Source organism: Tachypleus tridentatus, chromosome 2 (assembly GCF_004210375.1).
Source record: "Tachypleus tridentatus isolate NWPU-2018 chromosome 2, ASM421037v1, whole genome shotgun sequence".
Taxonomy (NCBI): domain Eukaryota; kingdom Metazoa; phylum Arthropoda; class Merostomata; order Xiphosura; family Limulidae; genus Tachypleus; species Tachypleus tridentatus.
Genome location: NC_134826.1, coordinates 46076494 through 46097817, shown reverse-complemented (window position 1 = coordinate 46097817; position 21324 = coordinate 46076494). Strand labels below are relative to the sequence as shown.

General features: G+C 34.9%; 1 protein-coding gene across 1 annotated transcript in view; it reads left to right on the top strand.

Moving 5' to 3' along the window:
• LOC143242626 (whirlin-like) overlaps window positions 1-21324 on the top strand; it is a 128433-nt gene that overhangs the window by 23757 nt on the left and 83352 nt on the right. Inside the window, exons 2-3 of the mRNA XM_076486105.1 lie at window positions 4850-5850; window positions 8799-8993. Of these exons, the coding sequence (XP_076342220.1) occupies window positions 5368-5850; window positions 8799-8993 (678 nt within the window). The 5' untranslated portion in view covers window positions 4850-5367. The remainder of the gene's footprint in view (window positions 1-4849; window positions 5851-8798; window positions 8994-21324) is intronic.

Sequence of the window (21324 nt, the reverse complement as noted above, 5' to 3'; positions counted from 1 at the left end):
AAAATCTCATACAACAATGTATTACGTATAAGTGAATGATTATTTTTGATAACTGGGTGTTTCTCATTGCCTCTATTTCTAAAGTTTGGTTTGATTTGAATTTCGCGCAAAGCTACACGAGGACTATCTGCGCTAGCCGCCCTAATTTAGCAGTGTAAAACTAGAGGGAAGGCAGCTAGTCATTACCGTCCATCGCCAACTCTTGGGCTACTATTTTACCAATTAATAGTGGGATTGACCGCCACATTATAACACCCCGCAGCTGAAAGGGCGAGCATGTTTGGTGCGACCGAGATTCGAACCCTCGACTTTCGGATTCGTGTCGTGTGCCTTAACAACCTGGCCATGCCGGGCCTATTTTGAAAGTAGAAAGGACAGTATTATTCTTGTTGTTAGGTCTCACGTTTGTTTTGTTTATGTTCTACTTTCCAATTCGATCATTTGTTGGTCTCATCTTAGATAAAGCGCTCAGATCTATGCATAGTTTGCTAGTACCAATGAAAACAACTAATTCATCGATTTGGAAGGATGTGAAAAAATGCTTGAAGTATTAGGTAAAATACTAAATTAATTCGATGTCTAAATGTGTTTGAGATTTTTTTATAGAAACTCTAATTTTGATTGTTTATAGTTAAGTAGAAAGCTACAAAACGGACTATTTGTGCTGTGCCCACAATATGTATCGAAATCCGGATTTTATCGTTATCAGCCTTCAGACTTACTGTTGAGCTATTGAGCAGCAAAAAATCATCACATTGTCTTTTCTTCAACGAACAAGTCACATCACACTTTCTGTCGTGTCTACTAGAAGGAACTAAACCCTGAATTTTAACGTTGTAAGTCCGTAAACTTTCCACTCACTCTTTCTCGACGAAAGTTTATCAACTGAATATTCTATTAATAGCGAACCAGAGCAAAGGTCTCGAATAATGAAAAACAACAGGAAGTATAGAAAAGCAACTACAAATTATCATGTTTTTGCACTTCGAATGAAAGCAAATAAAAATTCATATCGTATTTATACACTTTAGAATACTGCCATATATGAATGCTACGGAGCTGTTTATTTAATGATTAATGCGTGTAACGTCATTAGTTGTGGTTTTAAGGACATCTGTTGCGAATGAACTAAATATTTTTTCATTAACATATTGAACAAATATATCTCATTTAATATAACCTTTGCTAAAAATCCCAAGGACTTTTCAAAGAAGATATCAAGGAAAGAAACTTCATGGAAAACCTAAACTATTTAATCATTTTTACTTGAATCTCAAATGTAAATGATATATTTTATGGCAATGTTTAAAGTATATGTTGTAATATCTAGTATTCGGTATATATTTGTTTAGCAATGAGATTACAGAAACGGCTTTTAGGTACGTTGTTTTTTCTCACAGTTTTACCAGTTTTCGTAATTACGATTTTGATTGGACATACTCATTGACTTTGTAAGCAAGCATGACAGAAACGTATTTAATCCATTGTCTTACCTTGTCGTTGTTCTAAATGAGCTTGGGTATAGAAAAAATCCATTTAAATAATTAAGCTTACTGTTTCATAAGCATACATGAGATTAAATATTTTTTATCACGTATTACCAGTTTTTTATTATTCGCAACAAATATTATAAAATGGTCCAAATTTTAATGGGGGGGACAAAAAGGAATAAAACAATGACTTAATTACAATGGGTAGAGTGAGACATAACAATCAACAGAACAGAACTTGATGGGTAGAGTGAGACATAACAATCAACAGAACTTGATGGGTAAAGTGAGATATAACAATCAACAGAACAGAACTTGATGGGTAGAGTGAGACATAACAATCAACAGAACAGAACTTGATGGGTAGAGTGAGACATAACAATCAACAGAACAGAACTTGATGGGTAAAGTGAGACATAACAATCAACAGAACAGAACTTGATGGGTTAAGTGAGACATAACAATCAACAGAACAGAACTTGATGGGTAAAGTGAGACATAACAATCAACAGAACAGAACTTGATGGGTAGAGTGAGACATAACAATCAACAGAACAGAACTTGATGGGTAAAGTGAGACATAACAATCAACAGAACAGAACTTGAAGTTAGATTGTTACATAGTGAACTGGACGAGATCTGCACACTGGAAGTATCGAAATCTAAATTGTAGCGTTATAAACCCACAGACTTATCGCCGAGTCACGTGACATGAGCCTTGAAGGTAGAGGTAGCAGAATACAGAAGGTAAAAAAGTGAGTGTTATTTTTACTGAGGTATTTAAAGATAATAGTTAAAATAACACTCACTCATTTGAATTGAATAATTGAACACATTTTTATGAGCTTGAGACTTTCAAATAATTATTATTACGTGCATTAAATCAGTGTGTTGTTTAGTCTTTATTTTTGTACTAGTTCACAACAAACATGTCGATTTAGTTCAGATCCTTATTTGGTGGGCAGATCACAGATAGCCAGCCAGTCCTATGTGTAGCTTTGTCTTTAATAACAAACAACAGCAGTTCTTCGCTCTGAAAACGAGTTTTTCTCTTCTCGTTTATTCTGTAAATTTTATGCTGTTTCGCTCACATTCAAATAATGCTTCACAATAACATCAATTTAATTACCTAAATGCAAACTCGTAGGAAACCACTCGTTTCAACAAGTTCCTAATTACAACCATAAGTCGAACAGATAAACTGATAAAAATAAAAACTAGAGAGCTAAGAAGCGAATCGATTCTGAAACCAATTGAAGCATGCACTCTTTTGTGATGCTACTTTTGTGTTTTACGAGGGAAATTATTTTAAGCTTTGCCAATATAATAAAATCTGAATACTCAGCGAATTCTTAACACAGTTCTGTGCGCGAATGTTATGCATAATATTTCGTAGACATGGAACGAATATGACGGAAATGTTTGGTAACCACCCGGTTAGTTTTTCTCCATTCATATTTCCAAATTAGAAATTACGTTTTTCAATAGATAGAGAACCCCCATAAATAAAAATCCCACTTAGACTAATATATAATAGCGTCTTTATTTTGCTTTCAGATGGATATATTCTTATTGCACAAATAGCAACGTCAACATGTTTCCATTTACAGAAAAGTTTAAATTCAGAGTAAAAAACATTTCAAGTTTGACACCTAACAGATCAGCTCAAGTGCAGTTTGTTATTCTGTGAATATGGAGAAAAGTTCCAAACTAATGCATATTCTTATGCTTAACCAAATACTTCTCGAGCAAAATAGGATGTTAAACTATCCGGCAGATTGTCTGAATAACGTGCCGATAATTACCAGCTGTAACTGAAGGACGGAGATTGTTACGGAATACGCTGAGCTGGAATATATAAGCTATGCCTCAGTAATTAGATATCACGTGTTCTAAAAACTGATAGAAACTTGTCAAATAACAGTCTGCTGTAGAAGTGAAATTGATATAGGAGTGTCAGAAAAAATAACAGAAGCTCTCCACGATGTATAATACGTCTACAGAAATAATCACCTACGGTTTTAGATTTACAAAATCCATCCAGTCGAATTAATGTTTTAACATTTTCTCGTACAAAACCTGTCCATCTTGGTTAACATGTTTATTTATCTATATCCTTTCGAGTAGATGGAGTCTGCTACAAAAAGTTATATAGAACCTATTCATGCACTATGATTAACCTATTACATCAAATATATAAATATAACTATTTTCATGGAGGGTGATTAACCTCCTACAACTAAGATATACAGAACCTGTCTATGCAGTGTGATTAACCTTGTACAAAAACAAAAAAACACTGAGCCTAACCAGACTGACTGCTGCAAACTAGATGAGTAGAAATGATCAAGGCTTGTTAATGTGCTACAATTTATATGAATAGAAACTATCCAAGCTTGTTAATGTGCTACAATTTAGATGAATAGAAACTATCCAAGCTTGTTAACGTGCTACAATTTAGATAAATAGAGACTATCCAAGCCTGGAAACCTACTACAATTTGTATTCTCAAGACGGTTGCTACAGGCATTAGCCCTTTAATTAAAATAAAGTACAGAACGACATATCGACCTTTTTAGGTCATCTGTAGGTTTATTAACCTGAAGATGACCTAAAAAAGTCGAAACGTTGTTCTGTACTTCATTTTAATAAAAGTTTTAATACCCATACCAACCATCTTGAGAATACATTTTTACTTCAAGTGGGTTTCTCGTCAACACGAATTACTACAATTTAGATGGACCCGACATGGTCAGGTGGTTAAGGCGCATTCGTCTCGTAATTCGAAGGTCGCGGTGTTAAATCCCCATCACACCAAACATACTCCTTTTAGTTGTAGAGGCTTTATAATGTAATGTTCAATCCTACTAATAAATGGTGAAAGAGTGGCTTAAGAGTTGACGTTGAGTGGTGATGACTAACTGCCTTCCCTCTAGCCTTAAACTGCTAAATTAGAGACGGCTAGTGAAGATAGCCCTCGTGTAACTTTGCGCGAAATTCAACAACAAAACAATGTAGACGAATAGAAACTGTCAAGGTTTCTTAACCTGTTATAATTTAGATGAATATACCTTGTTCAGGTTCCTTTGCCTGCAACAACTTAGCTATAGAAAAGTCTACCCATACTGATGAACTTTCTACAGTATAAATGCATAGGAAATATCCAATCTATTTACATTGGATAAAGCAATTATACCAGAGCTTGTTTAAATCGGTAAAAGTTAAACGTTTCGTTTTTATTTTGTTTCATTTAATGCGCTTCTGGATATTCAGATCTTTCTAACTTATTTCTGTTCTGGCTACTTGATTGTGTAATGAAAACGATAAATGTACTAATATCTTGTTTTGTTTTCATATAGGACGTTGCTAGGAAACGCTTAAGCTGACCGATGACGCTGATTCTGCATCCAAGTGTCCTGTGATGTGTGGGTTTTAAAGTGCATTTATATCACATCACGTAACACTGTTTAAATGTGTGCGGAGATCGTGTTTATCTTTCAGTAAACTACACAGATTGTGGAACTGTGAAACTACAACGGTGTCACGTGTAGAATCGTTAACAAACTCGTGCACTGAATGAACATTCCAACTGGCCATTTATCTTTGTTCTTCAACTCAGCGTTTCTTCCACACACTTGAAATCCTTATCGGTTAAAATAAAAGTTTGATTTCGACAAAAGAAAAAGAAAAAAACTCTTCTAAGCACAATTATTTTGCAAGTCATTAACTCGGTTTTTAACCCTCAATTGACGAATTGTAATCACAGGTAACGGCTTCTAATTTATAAAGGCTGAGCCCCTGCACTTAAGATGACAGCTAAACTTAATCTTTTCAAGTTGATTTTATAGCGACTGAGACTGTTCTTACACTTTAGAAAATGAACATCTGGAGAAGTGATACTGACACCCAGAACATTGCTGAGTTTTCAACAGAGCTTCTTCATGTTCCCAGGACTGACGTCACTATGTCCACTACCTCCCGTCCCAGCGGGTCAAGACGAAGTAGTCCTAGATATCGTTCTCCGTCCCCATCCAGCTCATCCAATCACATTGGCGATTCCCCTTATCAGGAGACTACATTGGTGGATGAGCTCATGGCATCCACAATCACCGATACCGTTGTTAGGCCTAACTCCCCACAAACAGATCTGGTCAGAAGAGTAACAGTGAAACTTTCCCGTCATCCCGATGATGAAATCGGTCTCGGACTTTCTGGGGGTAAAGAAAACGATGAGAGAATTTTTGTGTCCAGTGTGGTACAAAATGGGGCGGCAGATAGAGCAGGGTTGTCTGTGGGTGATCAAATTATTGCACTCAACAATATATCAATCAACAACTTCACCCTCCAGGAGGTGCTACACGTATGTAACATTTGTAATAATATTCGTATGAATAAGGGTGTTACCAAAATAGTTAATTTAGTTCTACTGTGGACTTGGACAACAGTCAAACATTTCACTGTGGCTCAAAATATACTTGTTTGTGAAATTACTCTCATCGTGTCAAACGTTTTGACAAATAGATGCGACAGAAAAGGTTTGGTTTGTTTTTGAATTTCGCGCAAAGCTAAACGATTGCTATATGCGCTAGCCATTTCTAATTTAGCAGTGTAAGACTATGAAGAAGGTAGCTAGTCATTACCACCCATCACCAACTCTTGGGCTACTCTTTTATCAACGAATGGTGGGATTGACTGTCACATTATAACGCCCTCACGGCTGAAAGGGCCAGCATGCTTGTTGTGACGAGGATTCGAACCCGCGACCCTCGGATAAAAAGGGAAAATATTTGTTTTGTTAACTCACGGGTTTATTAATCAAAATTCATGTTAATCATTCTCGAAATAAAAACTAATTATTTAGCTAAAGGTTATACCTGGATAAAAACTAATTATTTAGCTAAAGGTTAAACCTAATTGATCTTCATTATGATTAATAAACCCGTGAGTTAACAAAACAAATATTTTCCCTTTTTATCTGAGGGTCGCGGGTTCGAATCCCTGTCACATCAAGCATGCTCGCCCTTTCAGCAGTGAGTGCATTATAATGTAACGGTTAATCCCATTATTCGTTGGTAAAAGAGTAGCCCAAGAGTTGATGGTGGGTGGTGATGACCAGCTGCCTTCCCTCTAGTCTTACACTGAAAAATAAGAGACGGCTAACGCAGATAGCCCTCGTGTAGCTTCTTTGCGCGAATTTCAAATCAAACCAAACCCTATTTATTTTATTTTAGAGTTTATCAAACCATTAAGATACTTGAAAAACAACACTTTGACACTAAGCAGGGATTGACCTTCGGAATGAAATGTTTAAAACATCGATATGCACTCTTCATTCTGTTAAACATGGCGATTACCACATGTATTTGTTGTGGTTGATGTATGTTATATGGACAGTAGTAGTAATTGAAGAACGAAAGTGCTACCATAAAACACAATTTATATAAAATAATTGCATCATATTAGTAATTTTTTTATTTATCCATAAATTCTTGTAGGCTCTCTGTATGTCACCTATTTCTGCATTATAAATAGTGTGAGCAAATCAGAATGATCGTGATAGTTATGTATTTAATTCAGCCACTTGCAAACGTTCGATTTCTTTATTATGTAAAACGAGAGCAAATCAAAACGCACATGACAGTTATGTATCGAATGTTTCCCAGGAAACGCGAGATTATTTTCACGCATCAGCGCGAGATACACAAAACAGAAGCAGTAAAGAATACAACAAAAATAACTTTAAAAACTTGGAGTTATATCAGTACGTATATTATTATATTCGTTTAACGAGATCCAAGTATGTTCGATTTTATGTCACTGATTTAAAGAGTAAAATATTTATTTTAGATTTGCAGTTTTAAAATTTCACTTTTCACTACAAGCCAGTAAGGAATAAGAATCCAAAGAGACTAAAAACAGATTAGATCATTTTGTGACATCGTGCGTATGTTATAAAAACCAAAGTTTTATATACGAAGGTGAAAATCACTAGGTCGGACTATTAGGAGGATGGGATTTCTAGAATATCACTTTCCAACTAAATTGTTACCGCATGACTTCATCAATTATCACACAAATAGTTAATTGAACTTTTAAAATAGCAAATCATCGAAAAGATAATTAGTAAACAGTCTGTAATAGTTTATAATAGAAATTTATCATTGGTGGGCAAATTGAAATCAATGTTCTGAAACTTAGTTTGAAGTTAAAGAAGATGATTTGTGTTTGTAATTAAGCACAAAGTTATTGATCATCACGGGTATCGAAACACGGGTTTTAGCGTTGTAATTCCATAGACATACCGCCGTGTTACTGGAAGGGGGCGAAGAAAAGGAGCTGAGTTGAATTGTTTTGTATATGTAAGCTGTTATAATTCATAACTTTAGTTTTAGTAGATTCACAAGCCTAATTTATCATAAACAACGCGAGTCCGTTTAAAACAAAAATGTAACCAATTTGGTAATCGATTTTCTGTGATAAAATATTGATCGTTTATTGTAGAACTTCGTGTGAGAACTGATTAATTACCAATAATATTAGAACGTTTCTGAAGAAGTGAAATTTCAGACCCCCTAGGTTATTAAGGACATAAATTGGTTTGTTAATGTATCAGTCGACTTGTGAAGTACAAAACTTATATATTACCTTTCTGGTATTTTTTTTTAAATGATGTGAAAAGTGCTGATGTTAAGTCTTTGATAACACGTGAAAGGAAATGTGAGAAATATGAAGTAGGGGTTTAAATCTTGTTCATTTTCGACTTTTACTTTTTACAGACATCTGTTACTACAATACTCAATTTATGTTTGAAATAGCACGCGCACGTCTTTTCAACGGATGTAAACAACAGATGTAAATATACCTTAGTAGAGATTTTGTACAATAACATATTAAAAACTTAGCAAACATTTGAAAAAGGACAAACGTTGGTTAATAGTATAACAATATAATTTTATTTATTGATAGCATTAAATACGGTAAAGTTTAGTCCTAACTAAATAACAGTAAAAACCTTAACAAACTACAGTGTTAATTTGTCTTTTAATCGAATATAATCCACACTTGAAAAAATCTACTACTACTACTACTAAGCCCAAGATAAGTAAAGTTAGAGATTTTGGTGTCTGCGGTTAGGAATATTTTCCAGAACCTTCTAGCAGTCTTGTATTTAAAGAAGTGCTATTGCAATAAATATACTAATTTTGCCGCAACTGTTTTGCGGGTCTCTGCTGGTTAGGATGAATAGGACTTGTATTTTCGACTTATGATATTCTAAAAGTAGTAAGACTGTATTATGCCTGTTTGTAGATTCTATATTCAACAAGTAGAAAAGTGCAGCTCACAGTGATTCCTTCACGAGACCCAGGGAATATCCACAGTGTTTACCCTCATCACTACTTGTGGGTGGACAGCGAAGGAAGACCAGTTTCCCCGCCGCTTGACTTCCTCTATGATTCTTCGTATCGCTGTGGTTTTGGAGGTTTAGAAGATGGAGTCAGAACGGTGAGTATCGATAGACTTCGTAGTGTTCCATGAATTAGTTGTGTACGTTTCTAATATTACTGACTTGTAAGAAGACACGTTCGTGATGTTCATTTACTAATTACGGAGGGTTCTTTAAAGAACTTTAACCTTGACTGTGTTGCGACAACTGATTTTACACCGTTGGAATTTAGAAAAGTTATGATTTAACTTTCGTGTTTGCTAGAAAAGCTGATATTTACTGATACGAGTGGAGAAGTTAAATGAAAGTTCATGTTAGAAAGTATCATTGAAATATGTGACAAGTAAAAAACATTTGTAAATACAAAATGATGTACGGATTGCAGTGCTAAAAAGAACGCAAACAAGCATATCGGGATAACACAGATATACATAGATTATAATTACTACTGTATGACTTTCAATATTAAAATTCAATGTTGCACTGTAAAATGCACGAACACAAAATTCGACCGACCTTTTAGCAAGAGCCTGTAATAATCAAGAAATGTTTGACTCAATCAAGTTTTATTGGTACGTTAGTCCTAAGCTATAATAAACAAACTGCATACCAAGAGTCTGGTACATATCACTTCCAACTACAATGTCTAGACAAGTGCATTTTACAGTGTAACGTTAAATTTTAATATAGAAAATCTGTTTGTTGTGGTAAAGCACAAAGTTACACAATGGGCTGTTTGTGCTCTGCTCACCACAGGTACCGAAGATCGCTTTCTAGTGACGTAAGTGCGCAGAAGTATCGCTTCGCCACTGGGAAGCTATCTTGAAAGTCATGTAGGGATGATCTATGTATATCTCTATTTGCCCTATATTCTAGCTTGCGTTATTTCTGGAACTGCCATCCTTTCATCATGTTACCTTTACAAAATGTTTTTCTATTACTTGTTTCGTGACGTTTTCTCCTCTGACTGATAGTTTGTGTTGTTGAAAGATAACTTCTGTTCCATCTTGTATTTTTTACGACTAAGTGATGCCATCTTACACTGCTCAATGACACAGAATGGTTTTAGGTTTAAACTAACGTTAGTGATAAAATAGCTGTAAAATTATCTTCACTGCAGAAAGGAAAAAGATGAACAATTTGGTAGGTTGGTCACTTTCTGATTTGGTATCTTAGCGACGGTTTCTTGCCTTGTTTTGGGTTTGTTGGGCAGAGAAACAAATGAAAGTAAGTGATAATTATCTGTGAAAGTAAAATTATCTATAATTATTGATTTTTTATCGTGCATATTTGTAGTATGGCTACTGAGTACACTGGTCATTCATGTGTACAAAGTCTACTAACTTTATGGTAAACACATAAACATATACTTGTTTGTTTGTTTTTTAATTTCGCACAGAGCTACACGAGGGCTCTCTGCGCTAACCATCACAACTTAACAGTGTAAGACTAAAGGGTAGACACCTAGTCATTACCACCCACTGCCAGCTCTTGGGTTGCTCTTTTACCAACGAATAGTGGGATTGACCATCACTTTATAACGCTCCCACCGCTAAGATGGCAAGCATGTTTGGTATGACGGGATTCGATCCTGCCACCCTCACATTGCAAGTCAAGCATCCTAATCCCTTGGCCATCCCAGGCTACAAATATATGAGTATATGTAGCAAAATATATATAACGTGTATTATCATTTTTGAATTTTTAGAACCGAAATACGAAACACATAATTTGACTTTATCACTAATAAGAAAATATATGTGATATTCACTATAAAAGGCACACAAAAAGCATTGTTGTGGGTGAATTAGATTACATTTTTCATTGTTATACACTTATTGTTTTGTTGTAGCTGTTACTACTTTAGAAGCATTTAAGTATTAAGTTCCATTGTATAATACTAGTTACGATTAATCCAGGTAAAATAAAAATAATTCGTAGAATAAAAAATTGTTATTCACATATCACCACTTTACAGATTTGTTATCTGATATTAGTAATGTACTTAGCATATCAATAACTGTTATTATTCCATATACACTCCGTATAATATTATTATAAGCCAGACTATGGAAATATCTTATTGGTATTCATTTATAAGACACTTTTCAATCTCTGACTGGAGATTAGAACTATCAAAGATTCACTAAACACTAAAACATTTAGTTATTTTAAAGTAAATAAAACACTAAAATACGTTTGCGGTAACAATTCTAGTTAATAATAATTTATTTTTTTAAAGTTTGTTGAGGAAGGAAAAATAATAACAATAATAATTTACGTACAATTAAATTGTATATTATTATGGAAACAAAGATCAGTTTTTGAAGTAATTTCGCTTTGTGATAATACGACAACCCTGTACACCCAGATGTTAGTCTGTCTAATGCCAAATGTCGTTTTTACTTCAATTCACTGTAGGTTCAGATATTAGTTTGTCTAATTCTGCATATGTTGTTTCTACCTCAATACACCTAACACTAATATATTTGTCTGTCTAACCTCAAAAATGATGTTTTCACCCCAAACCTCCATCGAGTCCTCAGTGGCTCGGGGGTAAGTCTGTTGGATTACTATTCAATAAAAAACCAGGTTTGGATGACCATGGTGGGCACAGCACACATAGCCCATTGTGTGGCTGTGTGTTTAACAACAACCAACCAATAATCACAGCCATCGATCTATCCTATGTCGTAGTGATTGTTTTATTTTCTGTGACGACGTTCATTAAATCTGCCATAAATATCGTTATGTATCTTTACACAGATATTGTTTTATCGTATGTCATACAAATTGTTCTATTTTATGATGGGTAGTTGATAGTCCAGTAGTCACTGAACGCACAGATTTAGCTGTGGGGGAGCGTTATTGACGTGCCAGTCATCCTTGCTATCCGGTTAACGTGGCATCATCACGTGTTCGTCTTTCGATCAGATATCGTTTCATTTTTTATATTGCAAGTATTGTTTTATCATGTCTTATAGGTAATTTTAACCATTTTCTATATTATGTAAAACAGATTATTTCCTGTTTAAAATTTTATGTGATGCTCTTGATTCTATCTCGTTACATCATGTAGTACAGACAATATTCCTTAAACAAACGTCCAGAGAAACATCGTTTGAGTGGATTGATTATTCTTAGTTTATCAGAACGTTTCGATAACTCGTGTAGCCATCATCAGGTAGCTAACTCTTCGGCCCGACATGGCCAAGTGCGTAAGGCGTGCGACTCGTAATCTGAGGGTCGCGGGTTCGCGCCCGCGTCGCGCTAAACATGCTCGCCCTCCCAGCCGTGGGGGTGTATAATGTGACGGTCAATCCCACTATTCGTTGGTAAAAGAGTAGCCCAAGAGTTGGCGGTGGGTGGTGATGACTAGCTGCCTTCCCTCTAGTCTTACACTGCTAAATTAGGGACGGCTAGCACAGATAGCCCTCGAGTAGCTTTGTGCGAAATTCCAAAACAAACAAGCTAACTGTTCAGTGAATTTTCTCTCCTCGCTACAAGTTTGTTTTAGAGCAAAGCCATCTTGGGTTATTTCCTGTGATGACCGCACGGAATCAAACCACGGATTTTAGCGTTGTAAATCCGTAGACTTACCGCTGTCCCACGGTGGAATCATCACAAATAGACAATATTTCTTGATCTACACATTTGCTAATTGTATAACTGTATATTGCGGATTATAAAAAAAACATTTAAATTTGTTATTAAAAGCTTTTATAAAAAAAAAACTTTAAAGTTATTTCAAAGGATAACTGCTTGTTATTTATTTTTATTACACGTTAAAGTTTAATAACTTTATTTTTATAAATATTTTAAGTTAAATTTAGCTTTTCGTTGCTTTCCACCAGTTGTATAAACAACTTTTAGTTAATATTCTTATACTGATTTTTCAGAAGTTAAATTGAAATTACTGTGTTCCATAATTTTGTTTTGTTTAAGTAAAATAATGTTATTAATGTTTATGCCTTCAAATTAATATCTAGCTAGAGACTTTTGTTTGTTTTACAGTTGCTTTTGATACAGCGAAAGAACCACCAATCAGAATCTTTCTATAAAGATATAATTTACTGTTTTTACTACATATAGCATCACTGAAGTCATGGTTTAGTAAGGAAATGTTCTCTTATTATTTCAGTGAAACTTCTAATAGGGAAAATTACTAATTACGTTAATATAATCATAACGAAATATTAAAAACAAAATAATTCGTGCCTATCTACAGCCTTGTTCTCCCATCACTAACGATCAGTTAATCTTCAGATTCGAGTGCTTTCATATTATACGTCAGTCGAGAACTCAGCTATGAAAAACACGCAGTATAAGCACGTGTGGAATCTTTCAGCTTATACATCATTGGAAATACAAAGCATGATACCCTTTCCTCATCAATCATACGTCTTGTTTGCGTCTATACACAAAAGCAATAGCGTTGTGGTAAGCTAAAACTTGCTCTGAAAATAAGTATGCAACTGTTTAGGATCATTTTCGGAGTTAAAAAGAACTGCAGGTTCGTTATATCCCAGACTTTGCTTTTGGCATCTGTCTGTCTGAATAGAGATAGAGTTAGTTTTCGTTTTTAGGATTAGAAGAAAGAATTAAAACTTAGAAGCAGATATCAACTCACTTTGTTTATAGCTTTCCAAGGTTTATTGAAAAAACGTAATCTTGTTTTTATTGGTTTAAATGTCCTTGCGAATAAAGAATATATCTCATAGCTATTTCTGAAAATTAAACAGCGTACAATGGTAGTTTTGTAAAGTGCTTAATTTTTGGCATTGATCCTCAATAATAAAACAACGTAGAATGGTAGTTTTGTAAAATGCTTAATTGTTGGCATTAATATTCAATAATAAAACAACGTACAATGCTTAATTGTTGGCATTAATATTCAATAATAAAACAACGTACAATGGTAGTTTTGTAACATGCTTAATTGTTGGCATTAATATTCAATAATAAAACAACTTACAATGGTAGTTTTGTAAAATGCTTAATTGTTGGCATTAATATTCAATAATAAAACAACGTACAGTGGTAGTTTTGTAAAATGCTTAATTGTTGGCATTGATATTCAATAATGAAACAATATACAATGGTAGTTTTGTATAGTGCTTAATTTTTGATGTTGATTCTCGACAATAAAACAACATACAATGGTAGTTTTGTAAAGTGCTTAATTGTTGACATTGATCTTCAATGATAAAACAACCTACAATTGTATTTCAACAAAACGCTTAACTCTTAATTATTTTCATAGAGTACTTATGTAAATGAACTATTTTTTTTTAGTTCTTAAACACATAAACACAAGCAAGGTGCAAGGTTGCATTCTTCACAGCCTACTGTAACAGGAGACAAATAAAGCTTGTCTCTATTACAGAATGACTTACTTATTGAAAGAATAGTTAGTAGAAACCTGCCCTGCAGGCGGTTGTTTAGTGAGGATCTTAGTGAGCTGAACCATGTGATTCTCTGACATGAAATTGTTCCTGATTTCTAACTACATCTAGGTGAGCAGTTTGATGTACTTCTCTATTTCGAGTTTGTTCCTCGCTTCTTCTCACTGGATCTTGCATGATAACTAGGTTAGCAAGCTTATATATATTTCTTTCTGTAACTTTCATCCTGACCTTTAATTTTCCTTCTCAAAGTTTCAGATTTTCTCTGTGATAAGTCACTGTTGCCGTTTGAAAATATTTGGCATTGTGATTTTAAATGTATTATATTACTTCATATCGATACTGAAGTAATACGTATATACTTGTGTAACTTACAAAGACCGAGTTATTACAACATTTCTGCAAATGTGCATGCAACAAACTCCGTACCAAGGACTTCAGATTCTTTCTATTACAGAACAGTTCAGTTCATAACGAACAGTGGATTACTTCAGAAGATAAATTCATCTTTCTTCCATTAAGTTTTGGTTGGAGTTAAGCACAAGGCTACGCACTGAGCTGTCTGTGCTTTGCCCAGCACGTCTATTGAAACCCGATTTGCAGCGTTATAAGTCAGTAGACATACCGCTGTGCCAGTGGATGTTCTCCATTAAAGAAGTTTAGGGAAAAAAAATGTTGTGAAATAAAGTTCTATTGTTTTTAACAAAGGTCTATCTTATAAACGTTTCCATTTTGGTACGATATAAAGTTGTTATTGGCTTATTTTTTAGAATAATTGGACACGTGCCCTAAATAAACTTTTTTTTATAAGAGACCCAATTGTAATGAAACTTTGTTAGAAACTTTATATCATGATGTTCAAAAACAGTGCAAAGTTTCACCCGAATCGGACGTAAACTGCAGAAGAATATTTACAAATAAATAATTCCATTTATCGATGTTTATGTGAGCCTAATTTCCGTTTGTCCGGGCACTGTACGGATAGCCCGCCGCGTGTAAAGCGAAGTTTTAGCGTAATAAGCCATCAGAATTACCTCTGAGCCACGGAAGATGGCGAGGCATTTAGAAGGATAAGCAAAGCCATGGAAATTAGATATAAAATAAGATGAGGTTTTTATAATTACTGCTGATATCTGAGATACATTTGTTGATCAGTTTGGTTAAATTGTTTTTATTGGATACACAAACACAATTGCACAAAGCCCAAAATACAGCTACAGAAATTGACAAATGGTCGCTCACAAATACAATCACACATAAGTTTCATATACTAGTGGTACAAATTATATATCAGACTCTTTTAACACCTTAATTCTACGTTACTGAATTTAACGCCTTGGTTTTATGTAACTGAATACATAAAACATCAAGCAACGACTCAGAAGTTCTGCCCACAATGAACATTTGCTGATATTGATTTTGCTTGTTGACAAAAAATACTGCTATTTTATACATACATGTATATATATATATGTATGTGTGTGTGTCTTGTATACGAATATATTTACCTACCATTTTATTAATAATACAAATACTTCGTACAAGTGTTTGTGGAAAACAAACAAATTCTATCCAAAACTAAATAACGTTGTTTGTGATAACTATCATTTTTAATAATAATTATGTTATCAATGATTTTAGAAAGCTTATATAAAATTAATTTGTTTCTGAATAATGTAAAGCTACATGATGGGCTGTCTGTGTTATGCCAACGGAAAGTATCGAACTTCGATTATTAACGTTGTAAGCCGTCAAATTTATCATTGAGCTTTTGGGGGAATACAGTTAATACCGAACCTATAAAATATTCAAAGCTTGCTCTTCACAGTGTTAGGCTTAACAGTAATATCCCCAAACTACAAAATATAAAAAAAACACCCACTACTCGTATTGCTCCTGTCGCACCAAACATGCTCGCCCTTTCAGCCGTGAGGGCGTTATAATGTGATGGTCAATCCCACTATTCGTTGGTAAAAGAGTAGCTCAAGAGTTGGCGGTGAGTGGTAATGACTAGCTGCCTTCCCTCTGGTCTTACACTGCTAAATTAAGGACAGCTAGTGCGGATAGCTCTCGTGTAGCTTTGCGCGAAATTAAAAAAAACAACACACAAACAAAACAATACTCGTTTTGCTAAATAGGTTTCTTTCTACGTGTACGTGTATAGGATTTCACCTAAATTAACAAACAAATGAAAGAAATTACAAAAAAGTAACACTCCATACAGATAAAAAGCGCCCCTTACGACAGACTCGTGATATTTCACATTTGTCTTCACAATCGTGCTACGTTATTTTAGTGCTACCACTAAAGAACAAACGAAGCTGTTCACATGTTATCCTGTGCATTAATGTCAGCTAGGCTGTTTGATTTTCTTACTTTCAAGGTTCTGAGTTTTAACAATGTACTGTAAACAATAAAAGAGCCTCATGTGTAGTTTTTAAACGGAGACCCTTATCATCAGTGTAATTGTGCCTAGAAGATAGTTGGAAACCTTATTTAAGAAGTGAGCGTTACTTTTCTTGTTTATTATGACCACGTATTTTCTTTTTTATAATAAATAGGGAGGAACATTTTTATTGAAAGTATTGGCTAGTCCGCCACGTGCAAACAAGGTTGGTTTTGAAATCACCTGAGAGAGAAATCATACATGGGTCTGTACTCATTAGCCATTGTAGTTTGGGACAAGAATATTGCATTCTGCAGGCAAGCAAATACCTTATAATAGCTCACATGGTTTCGTAGTTTATCTTCAGGAGTTTCTCACCAGTTTTCCAGTTAGTTAAATACTTGCGTTGAGAAGGGAGATGTGTCTTGCTGACGTTTGACATTTCTACAATCCTCACAAATTCAACCTCGTTCATTCACGTTCATCCTAGTTCATTCTAGTTCACCAAAGTATACCCTAGTTAACTCAAGTGCACCTAAACCCAGCCAAGTTTACTCTTACTCACCTACGTTCACCCTAACTCTCTCAAATTCACCCTAGCTCACTCAAGTTCGCCTTAATTCAATTAAATTCACCCTCGTTCACCCGTATTCGGGTGGTTCTTGAAAGAATGAACATTAATGTCACTGATGAATACCTTTAAAACAAAATATGTACATAACAATCACTCTTCTGCATGTAAAAGATTAACAAATGGTTTGTGGAATGAAGATATGTCTTAATTCTCAAGAGAAGAGTTCCTGCCGGGTTTGATTGATCATGGCTTTACACGCCTCCTTCGATCATTAAATCAATACTGTCCACCTTTTATGTTAAACATTCTCTCTCGAAGTATGATACAAAACTGCTCCAGTGAAAATGTCACAGCAATAAAAGCTTAAGTTCTTAATGGTGCTTTCATTGTATCTCAAAGGCTCAAAAGTACTGTATGCTTTCACACGTAATTAAAACACGCAGGCGTGTGCGCACATACACACATATATATGTCTAAAATTTTGTTTTATTGGGAAGTAATATGTCTGCTTGACTTAGATTTTTGTTTAGCCAGGAGATTGAAGATACGTCATGATCATCTTTATGGCGACAAAAATCAACACTTGAACCATTATGAATGACTCAAGAGCTCTTCGTATAACATTATGTATGGCTTTACGCTCAAATATTCCAGCTCTCTTTAGTAGAAAAGGCGACCAAAACGTAAATGAAGCCACTTTATAAAGATTGATGCAAAAAATGGTTTCGAAGGAAAGCTTTATGGACCAAAGCACTGGCGCAATCTATATAAATATAGTAGTACTGTCTGTTTTATGTCCATTTAAATAGTTCGCAGGGCGTGAATGGATCTTCAACAAAGTTAGTGTGAAAGTTCATTTGGACCATGGGGAAATAAGTACAAATTTTCAATTTTTCATTTTGCGAGTTTTAACACTACTTCGTCCCTGTTGATGGATCTTCACCAAATTTAGCATGAAGATTTGTTGGGTTCACGAGGAGATAAATTCAAATTTACGGTTTTACATTTTGTATTCTGCTGTTTTTAATGGGTGTTTTGGTTGTTTTTTTTAATTATATATAAAGGAAACAACTTTTCATGTCATAAGATAACCTTTCATTAATCACGAATTTACATAACTCTCGTCCAGGGCACAAGTATCCTATTTAGTGTTAATAAGTCATATATTACGAATATACAGAATTGTTTTTAACAGCATATTTCAACTTCAACAAAACAATAAAATTCATTTATACGACACGTACTATCACTCGCTTAGATCATGTTAGCACAATCGTATTTCACATTGTTTCCAATAATAAATAGATTTAGAAACTTTTTAAGGCATCGAAAACTTCTTTCAAGTTTGGATCGTTGTCTATTGCGCACTGCTGTATATTTTCTGACTTTGCTCAAAAAGGCTGAGAACTAGACCCACAGAATAAATTAAGACACTATTTACATGGAATATCTTCTGCTTAGTGGACTACTTTTGATAACAAATGTGAATGTTTAGCATTGAAAGATTTGATAATTCACTGCACAACAATTTTTTTAAAAATGTTTTGCTTCCTGAAAAGTTTTGGCTGATTGTAACAGGTACCTGGTGGGTATGCACAAATATAGTTTTGGTTTTGCTTAATCACGTAGGAACTCTGAGAAATAGACAGTTAACTGTTTACCGGCAATAACGTATTCAATTGCGTTTATGTTTCTAATACGCTATTAAGTTCAACATAATTAAAAGTGTTTTGCTCCTGATTTTCGTTTGTATTCAATGTCCGGTGCATCACGTTGCAGTGTCCAACAGTAATCAGCAAGCATTAACGGATTCCAGTTGCCCTGGTATCGTTTTTCCATTGTAGTAATGTCCTGGTGAAACTGAAGATTTCGATTAAACGGTACGTGATGGGCAAATTTGGATGCGATTTTCGTGATCAGGAGCCAAAAATCCATAAGGAACACCCAACAGTGCTCAAGAAGCAAAAACTTTGTTGTGCAGTGATGTTCTAGTATACAGTCATGTGAAAAAGTTAGGACACCCTATGAAAGCCTGTATATTTTTGTAACATTTATGGATATATAGATATGTAATCTCAATTTTAACAATACCGAGAGATTATAGGAATATAAATAAACAATTAAAACTGAAGAAAAGACTTTCAAGATCTTCTGTAAATGTAATTCTACAAAAATTTATATTCTAACTGAAGAAAAAGTTAGGACACCCTACCCCCTAATAGCTAGTGTTACCCCTTTGGCTGAAATAACTGCAGTGAGACGCTTCTTGTAGCCATCTACCAGTCTCTGACATTGGTCTGAAGAAAGTTTCTCCCACTCCTCAATGCAGAATTCTTTCAGCTGTGAGATGTTTGAGGGGTTTCTTGCATGTACAGCTCGTTTCAAGTCACCCCACAGCATCTCAATGGGACTAAGATCTGGACTTTGACTCGGCCATTCCAGGACTCTCCATTTTTTAGTTTTCAACCAGTCCTTGGTGGATTTACTGGTAAGTTTTGGGTCATTGTCGTGTTACAGGGTTCAGTTCCGCTTCAGCTTTAATTTTCTTACAGATGGTCTCACATGATCCTCAAGCACCCTCTGATACACAGTAGAATACATGGTGAATTCAATTTTGGACTCATCTGTTCAAAGAACATTATTCCAGAAGTCCTCGACTTTGTCTACATTCTCTCTGGCAAACTTCAGTCTAACCTTGATGTTCCTCTTAGAGAGCAAAGGTTTCCTCCTTGCACACCTCCCATGCAAGTTAAACTTGTGCAGTCTCTTTCTGATTGTAGAGGCATGCACTTTCACATCAACAGTAGCCAGAGCCTGCTGTAGGTCCTGTGATGACATATTAGGGTGTTTGGAGACCTCTTTTAGCATCTTGCGGTCTGCTCTCGAGGTGAACTTGCTTGGACGACCAGACCTGGGCATGTTGGCAGTTGTTTTGAAAGCCCTCCACTTGTTGACTATTTTCCGGACAGTGGAATGGTTGATTTCAAAATCCTTTGTGATCTTTTTAAATCCCTTACCAGACTCATAAGCTGCTACAGTGTTCTTTCTGAAGGCCTGAGACAGCTCTTTTGCTCTCACCATGGTGTTCACTCTCACTTCAACAGTGAGGAGCACACCAAACTAAATGTCTGAGGTTTAAATTGGGCAAGCCACATTCAAAATGCTGAGTAACGATCTTCTAATCATGTGCACCTTGTGTGATACACATGTGTGTGAAATGAGCCATTTTAAGTGGGAATAAATGTGGGGGTGTCCTAACTTTTTCTTCAGTTAGAATAAGCATTTTTGTAGAATTACATTTACAGAATATCTTGAAAAGTCTTTTCTTCAGTTTTAATTGTTTAGTTATATTCCTATAATCTCTCAGTATTGTTAAAATTGAGATTAAATATCTATATATCCAAAAATGTTACAAAAATACACAGGCTTTCATAGGGTGTCCTAACCTTTTCACATGACTGTATATGAATCGGCACATTAAGCGTTTCCATTATGAGACACTGTTAAGCCTTGAGCATTAACCCAACATGTATTACAAAGACAGCTGTTATATGTAGTAAAATTTTAATTAAAATAAAATACAGAACAACATTCTTAGGCCATCTTCAGGTTAACAAATAGAGTTAGTAACTAACCATTGCTGAGCACACGTCTTTGGGATGAGAGTGTGAACGGGTACGAAATTATAGGGGGCGTTGCAGTTAAATGTTTGGTAATTAATTAATACAGGTATAGAGGTATGTTTTTTTATATGTCCCCCGTTGGTATAGCGATAAGTCTATGGATTTACAACGCTAAAATCAGCTGTTCAATCCCCGTCGGTGGTCTCAGCAGATAACCCTATGTGGCTTTCCTAAAAGAAAAAAACAGTCCTATACTCCTTTACATTGTTTAAGTTCTTGTATAAGTAGGGTTTCTTTGTATTTGTTTCCATACTTAGTATGTTGGTTATGTTGTGTTTATTTGATTTTCAGTGTCGAAAAACGTGTGAAAGTTTTTTATAGTTCTTTAAACCTGATTTTCAT